Source organism: Triticum dicoccoides, chromosome 2B (assembly GCF_002162155.2).
Source record: "Triticum dicoccoides isolate Atlit2015 ecotype Zavitan chromosome 2B, WEW_v2.0, whole genome shotgun sequence".
In the NCBI taxonomy this organism is placed as follows: domain Eukaryota; kingdom Viridiplantae; phylum Streptophyta; class Magnoliopsida; order Poales; family Poaceae; genus Triticum; species Triticum dicoccoides.
The window spans coordinates 686,601,251-686,621,396 of NC_041383.1; the positions used below are offsets into that span (position 1 = coordinate 686,601,251).

The 20,146-nt window shown below is 45.7% G+C and overlaps 1 protein-coding gene across 1 annotated transcript; it reads left to right on the forward strand.

The window, feature by feature from the left end:
• Window positions 1-8,628: 8,628 nt before the first annotated feature.
• Window positions 8,629-9,292, forward strand: LOC119368334 (FCS-Like Zinc finger 2-like). The gene has a single exon (XM_037633625.1). The coding sequence runs from the start codon at window positions 8,713-8,715 to the stop codon at window positions 9,001-9,003; it is 291 nt and encodes a 96-aa protein (XP_037489522.1). The 5' UTR covers window positions 8,629-8,712; the 3' UTR covers window positions 9,004-9,292.
• Window positions 9,293-20,146: the final 10,854 nt, after the last annotated feature.

The window sequence follows — 20,146 nt, forward strand, 5'->3', positions numbered from 1 at the left end:
GTTGTAGAACAATAGCTCGCGTTGTAAATCCCTATGTTTTTTGATATGTTGCTAGAGAAAACTAAGTTGAAATATGATAGTAGCAACGATGCGGGCTTGGTCCGTGATCTGAGGATTATCCTGATTGCTGCACAGAAGAATTGTGTCCTTGATGCATCGCTAGGTGACATACCTATTGCAGGAGCAGATGCAGACGGTTAAGAATGTTTGACAAGCTCGATATGATGACTACTTGATAGTTTAGTGCACCATGCTTTACGGCTTAAAACCGGGACTTCAGAAACATTTTGAAAGCCACAGAGCATATGAGATGTTCCAAGAGCTGAAATTGGTATTTCAGACTCATGCCCATGTCAAGAGGTATGAGACATCTCACAAGTACTTTGCCCACAAGATGGAGGAGAATAGCTCAGCTAGTGAGCATGTGCTCAGAATGTCTGGGTACTACAATCACTTGAATCAAGTGGGAGTCAATCTTCTAGATAAGATAGTGATTTACAAAGTTCTCTAGTCATTATCACCAAGTTACTAAAACTTCATGATGAACTATAATATGCAAGGGATGACGAAAACGATTCCGGAGCTTTTCGCGATGCTGAAATCGGCGACGGTAGAAATCAAGAAAGAGCATCAAGTCCTGATGGTTAACAAGACCACTAGTTTCAAGAAAAAGGGCAAGGGAAAGAAAGGGAACTTCAAGAAGAATGGCAAGCGAGTTGTCACTCCCGTGAAGAAGCCCAAAGTTGGACCTAAGCCTAAAACTGAGTGCTTCTACTGCAAAGGAAATGGTCACTGGAAGCGGAATTACCCCAAATATTTGGCGGATAAGAAGGATGGCAAAGTGAACAAAGGTATATTTGATATACATGTTATTGATGTGTACCTTACTAGTGCTCGCAGTAGCCCCTGGGTATTTGGTACCTGTTCAGTTGCTAAGATTAGTAACTCAAAGCAGGAGTTGCAGAATAAATGGAGACTAGTTGAGGGTGAAGTGACGATGTGTGTTGGAAGTGGTTCCAAGATTGATATGATCCTCATCGCACACTCCCTATACTTTAGGGATTAGTGTTGAACCTAAGTAAATGTTATTTGGTGTTTGCGTTGAGCCTGAACAAGATAGGATTGTGTTTACTGCAATACGGTTATTCATCTAAGACAGATAATAATTGTTATTACGTTTACATGAATAAATCCTTCTATGGTCATACACCCAATGTTAATGGTTTATTGAATCTCGATCGTAAAGATACACATATTCATAAAATTGATGCCAAAAGATGCAAAGTTGATAATGATAGTGCAACATACTTGTGGCACTACCGTTTAGGTCATATTGGTGTAAAGCGCATGAAGAAACTCCATGTTGATGGGCTTTTGGAATCACTTGATTATGACTCATTTGATACTTGCGAACCATGCCTCATGGGAAAGATGACTAAAACTCCGTTCTCCGGAACAATGGAGCGAGCTAATGACTTATTGGAAATAATATATGCCGATGTATGTGAGCCGATGAGTGTTGAAGCACGCGGTGGGTATCGTTATTTTCTCACGTTCACTGATGATTTAAGTAGATATGGGTATATCTACTTGATGAAACACAAGTCTGAAACATTTGAAAAGTTCAAAGAATTTCATAGTGAAGTGGAGAATCATCGTAACATGAAAATAAATTTTCTACGATCTGATCGTGGAGGCGAATATTTGAGTTACGAGTTTTGCCTTCATTTAAAACAATGTGGAATTGTTTCACAACTCACGCCACCTAGAACACCACAGTGTAATGGTGTGTCTGAATGTCGTAACCGCACTTTATTACATATGGTGCGATATATGATGCCTCTTACCAATTGACCACTATCGTTTTGGGGTTATGCATTAGAGACAGTTGCATTCACGTTAAATAGGGCACCGTCTAAATCCGTTGAGACGACACCATATGAATTGTGGTTTGGCAAGAAACCTAAGATGTTGTTTCTTATAGTTTGGGGTTGCGACACTTATGTCAAAAGGCTCCAACCTGATAAGATCAAACCCAAATGGGAGAAGTGTGTCTTCATAGGATACCCTAAGGAAACAATTGGGTACACCTTCATCACACATCCGAAGGAAAGATCTTTGTTGCTGAGAATGGGTCCTTTCTAGAGAAGGAGTTTCTCTCGAAAGAAGTGAGTGGGAGGAAAGTAGAACTTGATGAGGTAAATGTACCTTCTCTCTAATTGGAAAGTAGTACATGAGAGAAAATTGTTCCCGTGATGCCTACACCAACTAGAGAGGAAACTAAAGATGATGATCATGAAACTTCAGATCAAGTTACTAATAAATTTTGTAGGTCAACCAGAGCATGATCCGCACCAGAATGGTACGGTGATCCTGTCCTGGAAGTCATGTTACTAGACCAAGGCGAACCTACGAACTATGAAGAGGCTATGATGAGCCCAGATTCCGACAGATGGCTTGAGGCCACGTGATATGAGATAGGATCCATATATGACAACAAAGTGTGGGCTTTGGTGGACTAGCCCGATGATCGAAGAGCCTTAGAGAATAAATGGATCTTCAAGAAGAAGATTGACACTGATGGTAATGTTACTGTCTACAAAGCTTGACTTGTCGCAAAATGTTTTCGACAAGTTCAATGGTTGACTATGATGAGACTTTCTCACCCGTAGCGATGCTTAAGTCTGTCCGAATCATGTTAGCAATTGCCGCATTTTATGAAATCTGTAAAATCGATGTCAAAACTGCAATCCTTAATGGATTTCTTAAAGAAGAGTTGTATATGATGCAACCAGAAGGTATTGTCGATCCTAAAGGTGCTAACAAAGTGTGCAAGCTCTAGCGATCCATCTGTAGACTGGTGCAAGCATCTCGGAGTTAGAATATATGCTTTGATGAGGTGATCAAAGCATATGGTTTTATACAGACTTTCGGTGAAGCCTGTATTTACAAGAAATGAGTGAGAGCACTGTAGCATTTCTGATATTATATGTGGATGACATATTGTTGATTGGAAATGATATAGAATTTTTGGATAGCATAAAAGGATACTTGAATAAGAATTTTTTCGGGGCGTCAAGATCTATAGAGATAGATCAAGACGCTTGATAAGACTTTCAATGAGTACATACCTTGACAAGATTTTGAAGGAGTTCAAAAATGGATCAGTCAAAGGAGTTCTTGCCTGTATTGTAAGGTGTGAAGTTGAGTAAAGACTCAAAACCCGACCATGGAAGAAGATGAAGAGAGAATGAAAAGCATTCCCTATGCCTCAGCCATATGTTATATAAAGTATATCATGCTGTGTACCAAACCTGTTGTGTACCTTGCCATGAGTTTGGCAAGGGGGTACAATAGTGATCCAGGAGTAAATCACTAGACAACGGTCAAAATTATCCTTAGGTACCTTAAAGAGGACTAAGGAAATGTTTCTCGGTTATGGAGGTGATAAACAGTTTGTCATAAAGAGTTACGTCGATGCAAGCTTTGACACTAATCTAGATGTTTCTAAGTCTCAATCTAGATATGTATTGAACGTGGGTGCAATTAGCTAGAGTAGCTCTATGCAGATCATTGTAGACATAGAAATTTGCAAAATACATATGGATCTGAATGTGGCAGGCCCGTTGACTAAACTTCTCTCACAAGCAAATAATGATCACACCTTAGTACTCTTTGGGTGTGAATCACATAGCGATGTGAACTAGATTATTGACTCTAGTAAAACCTTTTGGGTGTTGATCCATGGCGATATGAACTATGGGTGTTAATCACATAAAGATGTTATCTATCGGTGTTAAATCACATGGCGATGTGAACTAGATTATTGACTCTAGTGCAAGTGGGAGACTAAAGGAAATATGCCCCAGAGGCAATAATAAAGTTCTTATTTTATATTTCCTTATATCATGATAAATGTTTATTATTCATGCTAGAATTGTATTAACCAAAAACTTGGTACATGTGTGGATACATAGACAAAACACCGTGTCCCTAGTAAACCTCTACTAGACTAGCTCATTAATCAAAGATGGTTAAGTTTCCTAACCATAGACATGTGTTGTCATTTGATGAACGAGATCACATCATTAGGAGAATGATGTGATGGACAAGACCCATCGGTTAGCTTAGCATAATGATCATTCAGTTTTATTGCTATTGCTTTCTTCATGTCGAATACATATTCCTTTGACTATGAGATTATGCAACTCCCGGATACCGAAGGAATGCCTTGTGTGCTACCAAACGTCACAACATAACTGGGTGATTATAAAGATGCTCTAGAGCTATTTTCGAAGGTGGTTGGTGGGTTGTCATAGCTCAAGATTAGGATTTGTCACTCCGAGTATCAGAGAGGTATCTCTGGGCCCTCTCAGCAATACACATCATAAGAAGCCTTGCAAGCAAAGTGATTAATGAGTTAGTTGTAGGATGATGTATTACAAAATGAATAAAGAGACTTGCCGGTAACGAGATTGAACTAGGTATGAAGATACCGACGATCGAATCTGGGGCAAGTAACATACCGATGACAAAGGGAATAATGTATGTTGCCATAACGGTTCGACCGATAAAGATCTTCATAGAACATGTGGGAGCCAATATGAGCATCCGGGTTCCTCTGTTGGTTATTGGTCGGAGAGGTGTCTCGGTCATATCTACATAGTTCTCGAACCCATAGGGCTCTCATGCTTAACGTTCGATGATGATATTGTATTATATGAGTTATGTGATTTGGTGATCGAATGTTGTTCGGAGTCTCGGATGAGATCACAGACATGACGAGGAGTCTCGAAATGGTCGATAGGTAAATATTGATAGGATGATAGTATTCGGACACTAGAAGTGTTCCGGAGGGTACCGGGTACATATCAAAGTACCGGAGGGGTTACCTGAACCCCCAGGGAGAAGATATGGGCCATATGGGCCATAAGAGGGGAGCACACTAGCCCACAATGGGTGGCGTGCCCCCCTTAGGCATGTGGCCGAATTGGAGAAGGAAAAGGGGGGGTTCATCCACCCCCCCCCCTTCCTTTCTCCCTTCCCCCTTCCCTTTCTTCTTCGGTGAAAAAAGGAAAGGGGGTGCCACTTGGGGAAACCCCAAGTAGGATTCAGATCCTACTTGGGGTGCCCCCTGGCTGCCTCTCCTCTCCGCCCACCTATATATATTTGGGGAGGGGGCACCTAGAAGACACAACATCAATTGTTAGCCATCTTTGGTGCCCCTCCATAGTTTACACCCCCGGTCATATTCTCGCGATGCTTAGGCGAAGCCCTGCACAGATCACTTCACCATTACCATCACCACGTTGTAGTGCTGACGGAACTCATCTACTTCCTCGACACCTTGCTGGATCAAGAGGACGAGGGACGCCATCGAGGTGAACGTGTGCAGAACTCGGAGGTGTCGTACGTTCGGTACTTGATCGGTCAGAGCTAGAAGTTCAACTACATAAACGGCTTTGTCAAATGCTTCTGTTTACGGTCTACGAGGGTACGTAGACACACTCTTTCCCCCTCGTTGATATGCATGTTCTAGATAGATCTTGCATGAGTGTAGACAAATTTTGAAACTGCTTGCTACGTTCCCCAACAGTGGTATCAATCAAAGAAGGAGTTCTTGCTTGTATTGTAAGGTGTGAAGTTGAGTAAAGACTCAAAACCTGACCACGGCAGAAGATGACGAGAGAATGAAAATCATTCCCTATGCCTCAGCCATAGGTTCTATAAAGTATGCCATGCTGTGTACCAAACCTGTTGTGTACCTTGCCATGAGTTTGGCAAGGGGTACAATACTGATCCAGCAGTAAATCACTGGACAACGGTCAAAATTATCCTTAGTTACCTTAAAGAGGACTAAGGAAATGTTTCTCGGTTATGGAGGTGATAAAGAGTTCGTTGTAAACAATTACGTCGGTGCAAGCTTGGACACTGATCTAGATGACTCTAAGTCTCAATCTGGATACGTATTGAACGTGTGAGCAATTAGCTAGAGTAGCTTCATGCAGAGCATTGTAGACATAAAAATTTGCAAAATACATACGATTCTAAATGTGGCAGACCCGTTGACTAAACTTCTCTCACAAGCAAATAATGATCACACCTTAGTACTCTTTGGGTGTGAATCACATAGCGATTTGAACTAGATTATTGACTCTAGTAAAACCTTTTGGGTGTTGATCACATGGCGATGTGAACTATGGGTGTTAATCACATAAAGATGTTATCTATTGATGTTAAATCACATGGTGATGTGAACTAGATTATTTACTCTAATAAAGTTGCTATTTTATATTTCCTTATGTCATGATAAATGTTTATTATTCATTCTAGAATTGTATTAACTGAAAACTTGGTACATGTGTGGATACATAGACAAAACACCGTGTCCCTAGTAAACCTCTACTAGACTAGCTCGTTAATCCAAGATGGTTAACTTTCCTAACCATGGACAGGTTTGTCATTTGATGAACGAGATCACGTCATTAGGAGAATGATGTGATGGACAAGACCCATCCGTTAGCTTAGCATAATGATCGTTCAGTTTTATTGCTATTACTTTCTTCATGTCAAATACATATTCCTTCAACTATCAGATCATGCAACTCCCGGATACCGGAGGAATGCCTTGTGTGCTACCAAACGTCACAACGTAACTGGATGATTATAAAGATGCTCTACAGGTATCTCCGAAGGTGTTTGTTGGGTTGGCATAGATCATGATTAGAATTTGTCACTCCGAGTATCGGAGAGGTATCTCTGGGCCCTCTCTGTAATACACATCATACGAAGCCTTGCAAGCAAAGTGACTAATGAGTTAGTTGTAGGATGATGTATTACGGAACGAATAAAGAGACTTGCCGGTAACGAGATTGAAGTAGGTATGAAGATACAGACGATCGAATCTTGACCGATAAAGATCTTCGTAGAATATGTGAGAGCCAATATGAGCATCCAGATTCCGCTATTGGTTATTGACCGGAGAGGTGTCTCGGTCATGTCTACATAGTTCTCGAACCTGTAGGGACCCAATGCTTAACGTTCAATGATGATATTGTAGTATATGAGTTATGTGATTTGGTGACCCAATGCCAACTTTACTATATATACCTCATGTTTCTAGTGAAGAGTATTTGCAAAATATCTCATGTTAGACGCTACTCATAAATATTTCATGCCTCTAACCCAAGAGTATATGCAAAATATCTCATGTTGGAAGATGCCATGCAAATTTACGTGTTGTTGGACAGTTGGTAGATCCAAAATATCTTATACTTTTAACAAAGAGAGTATGCAAAATATCCCATATTAGGAGCAACAATGCAGTTTGATCGCCCATCTGTTGAGTTGCTGTTGTTCAGTACTAGTCACCACTGGGTACTCTGCACCTATCTTCCTGCCACGTTAGATATTCTGATGGAATCATCTATCAATTGCTTTAGAACACGCTTTATCCCACCAAGTTGCATGGCACGCTTAAGAGAGACACGCGCCATCAACGACACAGTGCATGCGATACATCATCCTAGTCGACGAAGACTACAAAGATATATGTAGAACGATGGGTAGGCCTCACAAATCACAAATGTGCTACTCCCTCTGTTCGAATTACTTGTCTCGAAAATGAATGTATCTAGAACTAAAATACGTCTAAATACATTCATTTCTGCGACAAGTAATTCTGAACGGAGGGAGTAGTTTGCAGGCTCCTCATGGTCTCAAGCCGAGTAGTAGGATCGTCTGTCAAATCAGGCAGCTGCACCTACTACACCTGCACCCCTGTTTCCCTGTAGACTAGTTCAGTCTAGTTTATACTCCTATTAGTACGAGAGGAGAGATCCATGGAGCCAACCAGCCGCGGAACCACAAAACAGGAAGCCCAGAATGATTTTACTAATCCCTCGAATAATCGGATGTGACATGTTTACAAAGGTACTCCTATTGGAGAAGATCAACGGGATGGTGGGAAAAAAGAAATGGAGAATTGAATAAATATTGGACGGTTGGTCGACACAGCTGAGAGCTGACTCATGATTCTGCTCGCTGGAATAGTGCATCAGTAGTGCGGGCGGCCATGGACCATCTGCACGGCTCCACCACCACGGGCCCCGGTTTTGATTTGCCCGTTCAGCGAGCTGATTAGCAGGCCAGCTTGCGGCTTTGCGACTTGCGGCAAATTTAACAAATTTGACCTATAGACGAAATTAAATCACAGAATGAACTGTCCGTGAAACTATTTCACGCGGTTGACCTGTGGCGCCTAGCTCACAGGCGCTGCACTAGTGCAACGCTTGGGAGCTAGGCCCTGCACTAGTGCAACGCCTAAGAGCTAGGCGCTGCACACGACTTAGTAATTTTCAGATCACAGGTGTGCGACGCTGGCCGTGTAGCGCCTATCTGTGAGGCGTTGCACAGTGTAGTGTGGCGCCTTTGTGTTGAGCGTCACACAAAAAGATCAGCCGCGTGAAATAATTTCACGGATAGTTTATTTTATGATTTGATTCTGTTTATAGGTCAAATTTGTTAAATTTGCCCATTGCTTGTTGTGCTGTGTTTCGACGTCCGTCCACAAGCACCATATATGCCTGAGCCTTCCCCTCCTTTCTTCACACAACTCGCTCGCTCTCCTCTTCCTCGCAGCAGCAAGCAACCGCACCACCAACCTACGCTCTGCTCAGCTTTGCTCGAAACACGCCTCCACGCACACCCACAATGGCGGCTTCAGTAGCTTGCTCCTTCTTCTTCGACGACGAGCCGCTCGGCCAGCCCGGCATGCCGTCTCTGGATGCGTGCGCGCTCTGCGCCAAGCCGCTGGAGCGCGACAGCGACATCTTCATGTACAGAGGGGACACACCCTTCTGCAGCGAGGAGTGCCGCGACGAGCAGATGCAGCTCGACGCTATCTGCTCCAGGCAGGCCGCCCGTAGGCAGGAGCGGCTCTCGTCGGGATCGGAGGCCCGGCGCTGGCATCAAGACTCCGGGAAGGTGTCCGTCGCGAGCTAGCCGGAAAGCTCGTGCCTCGTGGCCCAGTAGAGTAAAGAACTCGGCTTGAATCAACGGGATGAGACGAAGGAGATTGATGTCTCTGGTTTGTCTCGCCTGAGCCGGAGAAGCAGTGTAGAATCTGAGAAAGTTCACGCGCTGAGGCTCCGGCCATCATGGTCGCCCACTCGATGCATCCTTCTCCTGGCTCCTTTTCGCCTCTGTGCGTAACACCATATGTCTCTTGTGAGCCGCGGTTGGTGCAACACCATATGTAAATCGGAAATCCCCATTTCAACGCACATTTTTGCCCAAAGATCATGACTTGTCTGAGCTTTATTTTACGATCTCTGACGACCGTTCATCTATCAAGTATTCGTGGAGCGTGGTGCAGACACTTTTTTTTAAAGGAGGATACACTCCCGGCCTCTGCGTCTAGGAGATGCATACAACCACTTTATTAATTATTCACAAAGACCTTAAAAAGTAATATATCAGTAAGCCTAAAACCATCATCTCGGCAACACCTGTCGCTACTCCTATGCCCTTGATGAAGGGGTGCCGAATATCCGAGCCGAATACCAAACAAACATCGCATCAAAGTTTAACATTTAAAGCCGGATGCCCAGCCCAGCCACATACCGGGATTGTGTCACACACCAGTCCGGCGCACTCTCATAAGCCGCCGCCACCATCTTCCACTGGTCCATCTCCAGAGCAGTCACTGACGCACCGACTTTGTCATGCCTGCCATTGACGCCAGACAACGCCACCATCCTGCACGTATCCATCCGTCCGCGCCCATCGCTGAAACTCCGCAGCAAAAGGTAGGAAATAGGCATGAAAAAGTTTTGTTAAGCATTCACTTAACTTTGTGTCGCGGTTGATATAATGGCATCTCCAACGCTGACCCGTAAACCTCCTGCATGCGTCCGGACAGTGCTGTCTGAACAGCGAAAGTCATCCAACGCGGTCATGTATCGGTACATGGCATGGTCCGAACATACTTTGTACCGCAAACCGAAGACAAACGTGGGGCGTTGTGGGAGTCCAGACCGCTCCCAGGCCCGCTCATAACCGCCTTGGTCCACCCAAAACCCCTCCATCCCACACGTTTTCAATCAGTGCTGCTCCAGAGCATCAGCACCCGCATTCATGCTCGGCAAGAGCGTACATGACCGCTCACTAGCGCGTTGGCCCAGAAAGCGTCGCCTACGCCGCTGCCCAGTGTAGGCAACTGTTGCATGTTCAAATGACACGACGGCCGCCTGTCCATCCGTCTGCCACCCACATTGATGGCACGCGGCTGCTGAGGCGTCTCCTTCGGCGCCACCCGTCCGTCCCTCTGTCACCCGCAATTGTTGTATAAACCGTTACCGCGGTCATAGCCGCAGACATCCGCCTTTCATCCCTCTTTGCATCACTCCCACCATGGATTTCTCCCGCGCCAAAGCTCTCCGGAACGGGCTGACGTCAGACTAGAAGAAGGAGATGGCCGCCATTGTTGTCAGTTGGCTGCCCGATAGGCAGCCGGAGAACGACGACCTCCCAATGAAGGATGCTGCCGCCGACTAAGCCGGCGCCACCCTCCTCCTCCTCCTCCGTGCCACCCTCGCCGATGCATTGCACTATGACCATCGGCGAGGCCCATGCCCATTACCTGGACATGATGTGGGAGGAGCAGTTCCAGAAGGCGCAGGATCACGTGCAAGAGGAGCAGCAGCTCGCCGCCGGCAGGGCGGTCATGCCAGACGCGGACCTGGCGGAGCAGGAGGCGCTGCTTGGGTCCTACCGCTCCGCCCACAATATACACCTCGCCCGTTAGCGGTACCGCCAGCGGGTGGCGGCCTCCTCCAAGGAGTGCGAAGACGTGGGCGAGGCGGTGTTCGGCGAGACTGATGCGGAGGAGGAGGACATCGCCGAGGCCGCGCCCCGCCGTGATGACCACGAAGCCGACACATCCGCGGGCGCCGCCGGCAGCGAGGAAGACTAGTGCACGGTAGGTCACCGCCGCTCGTGTCCCGGGAAGGCCACCGCTCCTTCCCTCCCGTCGACGCCAAGCTTGGTGGGCTCAGCATCGGCGGTCGATTAGTCGCTTGGCAGCGACGTGGAGGCGGATAACTTCACTTCCCGAATCTCCGAGACGAACGTTATGAAGGCGGAGCTGGAGAGCGCCAAGACAGAACTGTAGAATGTGAGGCTTCAGTTCTCGGGGCTCATGGCCGGACACGGGTAACGGACGTCGGCAACCATTTGGATTAGATATTAATTATACCTCCGGAGCCGGACTAGCACCACTTAGTTGATGTAAATGAATGAAATATGTCATCTTTATATGAAATCCTGCCATATTTATATTAAATCCGTCATGTTTATGCGAATTTCGTTCGATTGGTTTGAACTATTGTTAAAATGTATATGGCTACGGTTGGACGGCAGCTTTCCGCATCAATGTCCGTCGTCTGGCCCCCTTATTCGCGGACAGTTGCGGGGGAAATGTTGCACGTTGCCATTGGAGATGTCCTCACGATTTTCCTTCGCCTCCGGCGATCACGATTATAGGGATTTTAACTGCATGATCGCCTGCTAGGCTAGCGCTCTATTTTCGTCTACCATAACTGTAGTTTCCTGAGGACCTTCTTGTTGGTAAATGCATAGAAGGGAAGAAAAACGTTGCAACTGAACATTTTCCCCTTGGCGTACCCCGGACTGATGACGCTTGGCATGTGTCAGACCTCCGGTGCGTGCGCATGGACGGCCACTGCCCACTCCCACGCCTCGCTCGTCCAGCCAACCCGAGCCGTGCCCCTCGCCTCTCCGCTGCCGGCACCCGCCGTGCTTCCAAGCAAAACCCTCCGAGCCCTCGGCAAAAACGTCAGCATTTGTTTTCTGCTGCTACTGGCCAAGTAGCCGACAAAACGACTGTGCTTGGGCGTGAAGTTTCTTGAGTATAAAACTAATCTGGAGCACGAATCTCGCGGAGCAAAAGCTAGCTGTGCTTGTTTCCCGGAAAGAAGCCTCGCCGTTGTAGCGAGACGCCATTGGCTCCCCGATTCTCTGCTCCAAGTGGCCGCCGCTGCTCACGAGGGCGGCTGGTAATTTTGTGCAATGCGTAGTAGAAATATTTAACTTGTCTTGCTACTAAGAATTACTAGCCACATGGCGAGGCATTGTGAAGGAAAGATCATCAATAAAAAAGAAAAGATCATGTCCGGAAAGGATGGTTGTTGTTCAATTGTATCTTCATTAATGCTTTTTGAGTTTGGATGTCGACCACGTACTCAATTGACCAATTGTCAGGCCTACTTAAAAACGAATTCTAATGTTGACTCACTGACATGTGGGCTTGCATCCAATTGCGAGAGCATTAAGAATTTTCTATTCCTTGGTTGAGCATAATTTTTCCTAAGTCTTAGTCGATAGAGGTTAGGCACCAAATTAACTTTAACCCTCCCCCCTCCCTTGGATGTAGAAGTTGAAGCTTGGAACTCGGTGCTGGAATGGAGTTTCCTAAAAGTATTGTTTCGTCCTTTATGGAATTAAGAATCAGACAACACATTTGTTTGATATGGGAGTATAGTTAATGAATTGAAAGAGCCCTCTCCAATATCAAACACTGAGGATGCTATTCGACATGCTTAATGTACCCATCGTCAGGCATCCTTCCGCGGCTACGAACGCCGTCACCAAGGATACCATTGTTCACTTTTTCCTCAAGTTCGCCATCTCCATGACCGCTTCTTTCTCAACTCTTGGCACTCCCTTTCATCTTCATCCTCATTTTCGCGGACATCTTTGGGCTGGGGCATGTCTTTCTTGGTCGTGTGCTGGCTCTAAGGAGCTCCTATCGAGACCGATAATTCTTGATCACCAGCACATAGGTCTCTATATAAGGGCAATCCTTTTTGGACGCCGACGCCGAGGTACTCAGGTCATGGTGGTCCTTCTTGGACGCCTACTTGACGAAAATGATGGAGGAGCTCGCATTGGGGTCGGTCACACCTTAACGAAGAAGGCGTGGACCTTCTTCCTCAACTCCGACCACTACTGGATCTTCCACTATGCTAGCGTCCACCTACTTCATCTACTCTGGCTGATATATCTTTTATCTCCAATTCTGGGACTCTAAAAGGCAATCAAACAATATTTCAAATTTAATTTGGCACCGATACAAATTACGAGTTTACTCGTCATCCAAACAGTGAAACCACCAATTTCATTATCCTAGTTGATTTTATATCGACCCTCCATTTAATTCCCCGAGCTCAACATCTACATCTAAACATAAATCTTGTTTTTCTCCAAGATTTTGTCCCCACTTGTCAATAATTTTGTTAAATCCCAGTCACGAGATGCATAATCCGAAGCCAAATTTACTTCATGTGTGTTGTTGGCAGATCCAAAATATCTCACGCTTTTAATGAAGACTATAAGCAAAATATCTCATGTGAAAAGGACCTACAAAATATCTTATTTTTCAAAGCTCAAAATAGCTATCATTAATCGATGAAAAGTAAGTGTTTACAATAATTTGCCAAGAAAGATCTCAGGTCCTCTGGGATGCCAAAATCCATGAGCTATTACTCTCCCCTTTTAGCAACACAACATCTTCGTGGGCCAGGATGTTGCATTCCCTACTAATAACCTTAATTAATTGGAACAACGGAAAATATCTCATATTTCTTACTTAGAGTATACACAAATATCTCATGTTTCTTACCAAGAGTATATGCAAAATATCCGTAGTTAGAAACAACAATGAAATTTGATCGCCTATCTGTTGAGTTGTTGTTCTTCACTAGTCATCACTCGGTACTCCGTACATATCTTCCAGTAACGCTAGATATTCTGATGGAATCATGCATCAAATGCTTTTTCACACACTTTATCCCCAAAATTGCATGGCATGCTGAAAAGAGGAACACGCCATCAACGATACGTTGCACACGATACATCATCCTAGACGAAGACTACAAAATATGTGGAGAACAATAGGCAGGCCTCATACATCGCACATGTGCTCATTTCTCTTGAGTAAACTAGGGTTCTAATAGCAATTTGTAGGCCCCTCATGGTTTCAAGCCGAGTACGTACGATTGTCGTCAAATGCAGCCACACCTACTGCACCCATGTTTCTCCATGGACCGGTTCAACTTACTTTATATTAGAATACAAGAGGAGAGATCCATGGAGCCAAGCAACTGTGCAAGCTTGAAACCAGAATTCCTTGAATAATAGGATGTGACATGTACAGATGTACTCAAGAAGATCAACGAGATTGCCACCGACACAGAGGGGCTTAGATCGGAGCAATCCTTCTTGGACACAGACACGAAGGTGCTTAGACCGTGAAGATCTTTCTTGGAAGCGTACACGATGAAAATTCACACCTCATCGCAGGAGATCACTAGTAGAAAAGGGGTCAAACGTGAAGCACATTAGTGCCGGTTCCAACGGCTAGCCGGGCCGCTCTCATTAGTAACCGTTCGTGGCTAACCTTTAGCACCGGTTCGTGCCACGAACCGGTACTAATGAGAGTGGTGGCAGGATGTTGTCAGTCTGGGCCCCCTCCAACACCTTTAGTACCGGTTCTTGGCACGAACCGGTACTAAAGGTCGTCCTACATAAACCCTTCGTCCACCCGAGCTCGCTCTGTTCTTCCCCTTTTCCCTCTCCTCTATGTTCTTCCCCTCTTCCTCTCGAGCTCATCACACATTTTGTCCAAAATTTGTCAAGATTTGAAGGCCCCCATCCATTCAAATGATCACAAAGGTTAGCAACTTTGTCCTTTCATCTCTCATTGCTAGATTAGCTCTTGCAATGCTTTATATAGTTATTAATTTGTGAGTTTAGTAATTTGGGAGGAAATATATATATGTGCTAGTATTTGATTTATATGCAATTTGAGGTTAAAATAACACTTAGTTTGCATATGTAGGTGTGGTTTATTTAGTGCCTTCTAAATCTCCGTCGTAACCACCGTCGATCGCCCGCACCGTCCCGTCGCTGGCACCACCTTGTGGTGAGCCTCTTGTTCATGAAATTTTATATAAAAAATTGATGTTTGTGTGATTTGGATATATAGTTACTCGTATAATAATTATCTTACCCGTACGTTATTTGTTATACATAGTGCCATGGTTTTAATATCCATCCCCGTCGGCCCTCGTCCTTGTTATGATTCGGATGTGGTATATTCTCTTTTAAAACTATTTGTTGCATTTCGTGTTTATGACAAATTATGCCCATCAAGTTGACATAGATATTTTTATCTAGGAGGTATGTGAACCAGAAATTCCAACCGACCCTATTGTCGAGAGGTTAAATTTAGTTGAAAGAGAAAACGAGTACTTGAAAGAAAAATTGAAAAGAATTGAGGGGGAGAAGATGGAATTGGAGTTGCATGTTGCCGATGTCGTCGATGATCACAAGATCAAGAAGGAGAAAATGCGCTTGAAGATTAGAAAGATTAGAAAATATGCCATCGATAGTGAGGCTTGGTATCATTATGTTGTTGGATCAATTGTTACCTTAGTTGCGATCTTGATCGCATTTGTTGTTGCATTTAAATGCTTTAGCTAGAGAGTTATTTGTTTGTTGCATTTAAGTGTTGTATGAACTTTATGTATGAACTTGTATTAATTTGGTCTATTCGGTGTTGTGTAATGAAGATGAGCCGGCAATGGATGTACGATGACCGATGCTCTCCCCAGTCCGTTGAGGGCGTGCATACTTTTCTGCTTGCGGCTGAGGCAAACAAGCGGGTGGATGGTTTTATGCCTTGTCCATGTGCTGGCTGTAAGAATGGTCGCAATTACTCTATGTCAAGAACCATTCACGTCCACCTGTTTGAGTCCGGTTTCATGCCCCACTATAATGTTTGGACCAAGCACGGAGAAAGAAGGGTTATGATGGAAGACAATGAAGAAGAAGAGGACGACGACAGCTATCCTGGCCATGGGTTCCCTGAATACGATGATACAACAATGGGGGAAGAAGCTGAGCCGGTAATGCGGGAAGAAGCTGAGCCGACAATGCGGGAAGAAGCTGAAGAAGAGGCATCAGATGAGCCCGTTGATGATCTAGGTCGGGCCATTGCCGATGCAAAGAGAAACTGCGCAAGTGATTTGGAGAAGAAAAAGTTGCAGCGCATGTTAGAGGATCACAAAAAATTGTTGTACCCAAATTGCGTAGGTGACAAGAAAAAGCTGGGCACCACACTGGAATTGCTGCAATGGAAGGCAGAGAATGGTGTATCTGACAAGGGATTTGGAAACTTGCTGGTAATGATAAAGGATATGCTTCCAAAGGACAATGAATTGCCCGAGAGTACGTACGAAGCAAAGAAGGTTGTCTGCCCTCTAGGGTTAGAGGTGCAGAAGATACATGCATGCCCCAATGATTGCATCCTCTACTGCGGTGAGTACGAGGATTTGAACGCTTGCCCGGTATGTGGTGCATTACGCTATAAGATCAGCCGCGATGAGCATGGTGATGTCGAGGGCGAGCGCCCCAGGAAGAAGATTCCTGCCAAGGTGATGTCACATCCCTGGTCCTGTTATGCACTAGGCTAGACCTCATGTGAGCATCATGTTTTAATTCAAATGAAATTTGAATTGAGGAATTTTCAAAGCCTCAGAAACCTTCTAAAAATGATCAACATTAAAATCTCCTCAAAGAAGTCCAAGAAAATGTTCCTCTTAGTCTCTGAAAATATTGCAAAGAGGTAAAACTCAAAACAATATTTTTGGTATCTCAGAGTTAATTATTTTGGGCCTTTGAATTAAATAAATAGCTATTTGCATTGGATATATATTTGATATATAAATAATATATATCCAATAATTACTAGAACATTTTATGTGGTTTGGTATATTTTAGCTCTAGCCACATAACTATTTTCAGGATTTTATAAAATGGTTTAGTATTTTACTAAACTAAAACAACACAGAACAAAATAGATAAATAAAAACAGAAATAGAAAGAGAGAGAAGGACTACCTGGCGCTCACCTGGTAGCCCACCTGGCCCAGCAGCATGGCCCAGCCCATCTCCACTTCCCCTCCTGTCGTCTTCCTCTTGCCAGTGGGAGCAGCAGCGTGCTCGCACGCGCGCGGCCGAGGAGGCCAGCTCCTCCCTGCCTGGCTGCCTCCTCCTCCCCCGGGACGTCTCCCGCAGCGCCACGCCACCCCCTGGACCCCTCTCACTCTCTCCCGTGCTTCTTCCCCCCCTCCTCTCCTCTCTGCCGCGCCACACCCGAGCGCACCCGACGCCGCCGTTCGCTGCCACCACGGCCACCGGCCACCCCACGCCTCACCGACGCGCCCAAAAACTCTGCCACTTCATCCTCTACCTCCTCAACGAGCCACGAGGCCCCGGACGTGCCGCAACACCGCCCTCGATGTCTTCTTCAACCTCGGGACCGCCGGCCATCTTCGTCAAATTCGTCGGCTCCGGACCGTCCCCGACCTCGCCGAGCGTCCCCTCGTCATCGCTGTGAGCCACTGACCTTCTCCCCTAACTCAGCATGCTCTCCTCCGTGCCGTAGCGCCGTTCCCCACGAGCACCGAAGCCACCGTCCGCCATTGCTGCTGCACGCATAGCCCCCGTGCTCCCCTGGCCTCACTGTGCTGCTCTTAGTACTCCCCATGTCTAGCAGGTGCTGCCCAGCCTCTCCATTTGCTCACTGATGCACCGTAGCGACGCGCCCGAGCACCACCGAACACCATCGCCGCCAAAGCTCGTCGCCGGCATGAGTTCCGGCGACCCCACGACCTCCCACTTGGTCCTCTGGATGCGCGAGAGCAAGGGCCATCCCCTGGTGCCCTCAGCGCGCCAAGCTGACGCCTCTAGCGCAAGTCCGGCGTGCCCCCGCCGTGTCCTGTGGTCGCCGCCGGCTGGTCTCCGGTGGCTGATGTGGCACCATTAGTTTAGGTGCTAATCGCGTTTAGTCGGTGTCGCGTGTCGATGACATATGGGCCCCACGCCCTTAACTAACCACGGTTAACCCCCTGTTTAGTTTAAGTTAACCACAGTGGCCCCACGCGTCGGAGTTGACCTAGCTGACGTGGTCGTTGACCGGTCCCACCTGTCAGTGAGTTAAACAACCCTGTGTCACTGACGTGTGGCCCCCACACGTCAGGTTTGACCAGCAGCAGCGTCTGTTGACCTGCTGACGTCACGGTGACGCAGTAAATGTTTTCTGGAATTTAAATAATTCTTAAATGATTTATTATTTTCAGAAAATGTCCTAAACTTCTAAAAATCATAGAAATTCAACCGTAACTCCAAATTAAATAAATTATATATGAAAAATTATCAGAAAAATTCAAGGAATCCATCTGTACCATTTTCATGCATGTCAGAACAACTTATAGCTGCTGTTTAGCACAAATCAATTAAATGGCATTTGAATAATCACATATGGAGTTTGAATTTGAATCTTGTATTCAAACCAACTTCATTTAATATATTGCTAGTTGCATTAGCTCAAAACACATTCATATTGCCATGTCATGAGCATGCATCATATTGTGCATTGCATTGATTGTATTTCTTCTTTGTTGCCGGTATCTGTTCCCTCCCGGTAGACGATGTTCCGACGTTGTGATCGTTGACACTGATGAAGACTCAATGTTATCTTCAGAAGTGCCAGGCAAGCAAAACCCCCTTGTTCATTCCGATACAATCCTACTCTCTCGCTCCTGCTCTCTTTTAATGCATTAGGGCAACAACGATTCATCTGTTACTTGCTGCGGTAGCTGAACCCCTTTATCCTCTGCATGACCTGTCATTCCACAGTAAATAGATGAAACCCACTAGCATGAGTAGGAGTTGTTTGAGCCCTGATGTGCCTACTCATTTATGTTGTTTGTCATGCCTGCTACTGCTTAGAGTTGAGTTGGGTCTGATTCATCGGGGATGAATCAGAGGCGTGTGAACCTGTCCTACTGTGTGTGAGCTAAGTGTGTGAATACGATTTGGTAAAGGTAGCGGTGAGAGGCCATGTAGGAGTACATGGTGGGTTGTCTCATTGAAGCCGTCCTCAGGAACTGAGTTCTGTGTTTGTGATCCATGATTCAGCTACTACCACGCATTGGGCCCGAAACTAATGGACCCTCTCGGCTTCTTAATCACCCTTGTCCTCTGTCCAGGAGTTGCAAGTAGTTTCTGGTGTTTGTAGTATGCTGGAGGCCGTGGGCAGCGCTGACCGGAGGGGTGGGCTGTGATGCGGTAGGCACGTGGCACGGTGTACCGGGCGCCCGTTTGGTGTCTCGGGAACCCTGTTCACATCGTTTGGGGCTGTGAGCGAAACTCCGGCCGGATCTCCTCATGGATGGAACCCGAATAGGCGATAAACCTGGACTAGAGACTCGAGTGTTTAGGTAGGCCGTGGCCGACACCCACGTTGGGCTTCCGCTTGAAGGTTGCCGAGTACATGTCGTGTAAACGGCGGTAAGCGGTGAGAGCGTGTGTGAAGAAGTACACCCCTGCAGGGTTAATATGATCTATTCGAATAGCCGTGTCCGCGGAAAAGGACTTCTGGGTTGCTTATATCAGTTCATAGACAAGTGAAAGTGGATACCCTAAAATACGCAAGATAAGCGTGAGTGCTATGGATGGCGTTCTCGTAGGGAGACGGGAGCAGATCCATAGTGGTGTATTGATATGGTGAATATGTGGACTCGTGTGCACCACCTCAAAAGAGTTACTCGCAGTCGTAGTTTAGGATAGCCACCGAGTCAAAGCTGGCTTGCTGCAGTTAAACCCCACCATCCCCTTTGTTGATAATGATGCATATGTAGTTAGTTCTGATGTAAGTCTTGCTGGGTACATTTGTACTCACGTTTGCCTATTTTATGTTTTGCAGAGAGACTTCGGTCTCACTAGTAGTTCCACGTGGACTTCGACGTTTAGCTTGTTACCTCAGCTACGATCTTGTGCCTCGGCAGGATTGGTAGATAGTCAGGCTTCTCAGCCTTTTTCATTTATAGATGTCTGTACTCAGACAGGTTAAGCTTCCGCATGTGCTTTGACTTGTATGCTCTGATTATTGGGTCATAAGACCCATGTTTGTAATATCTCGCTCCTCGGAGCCTATTGATAAATACCTGAGTTATAGAGTCATGTTGTGATGCCATGGTGTATTTGCACATATCGAGCAT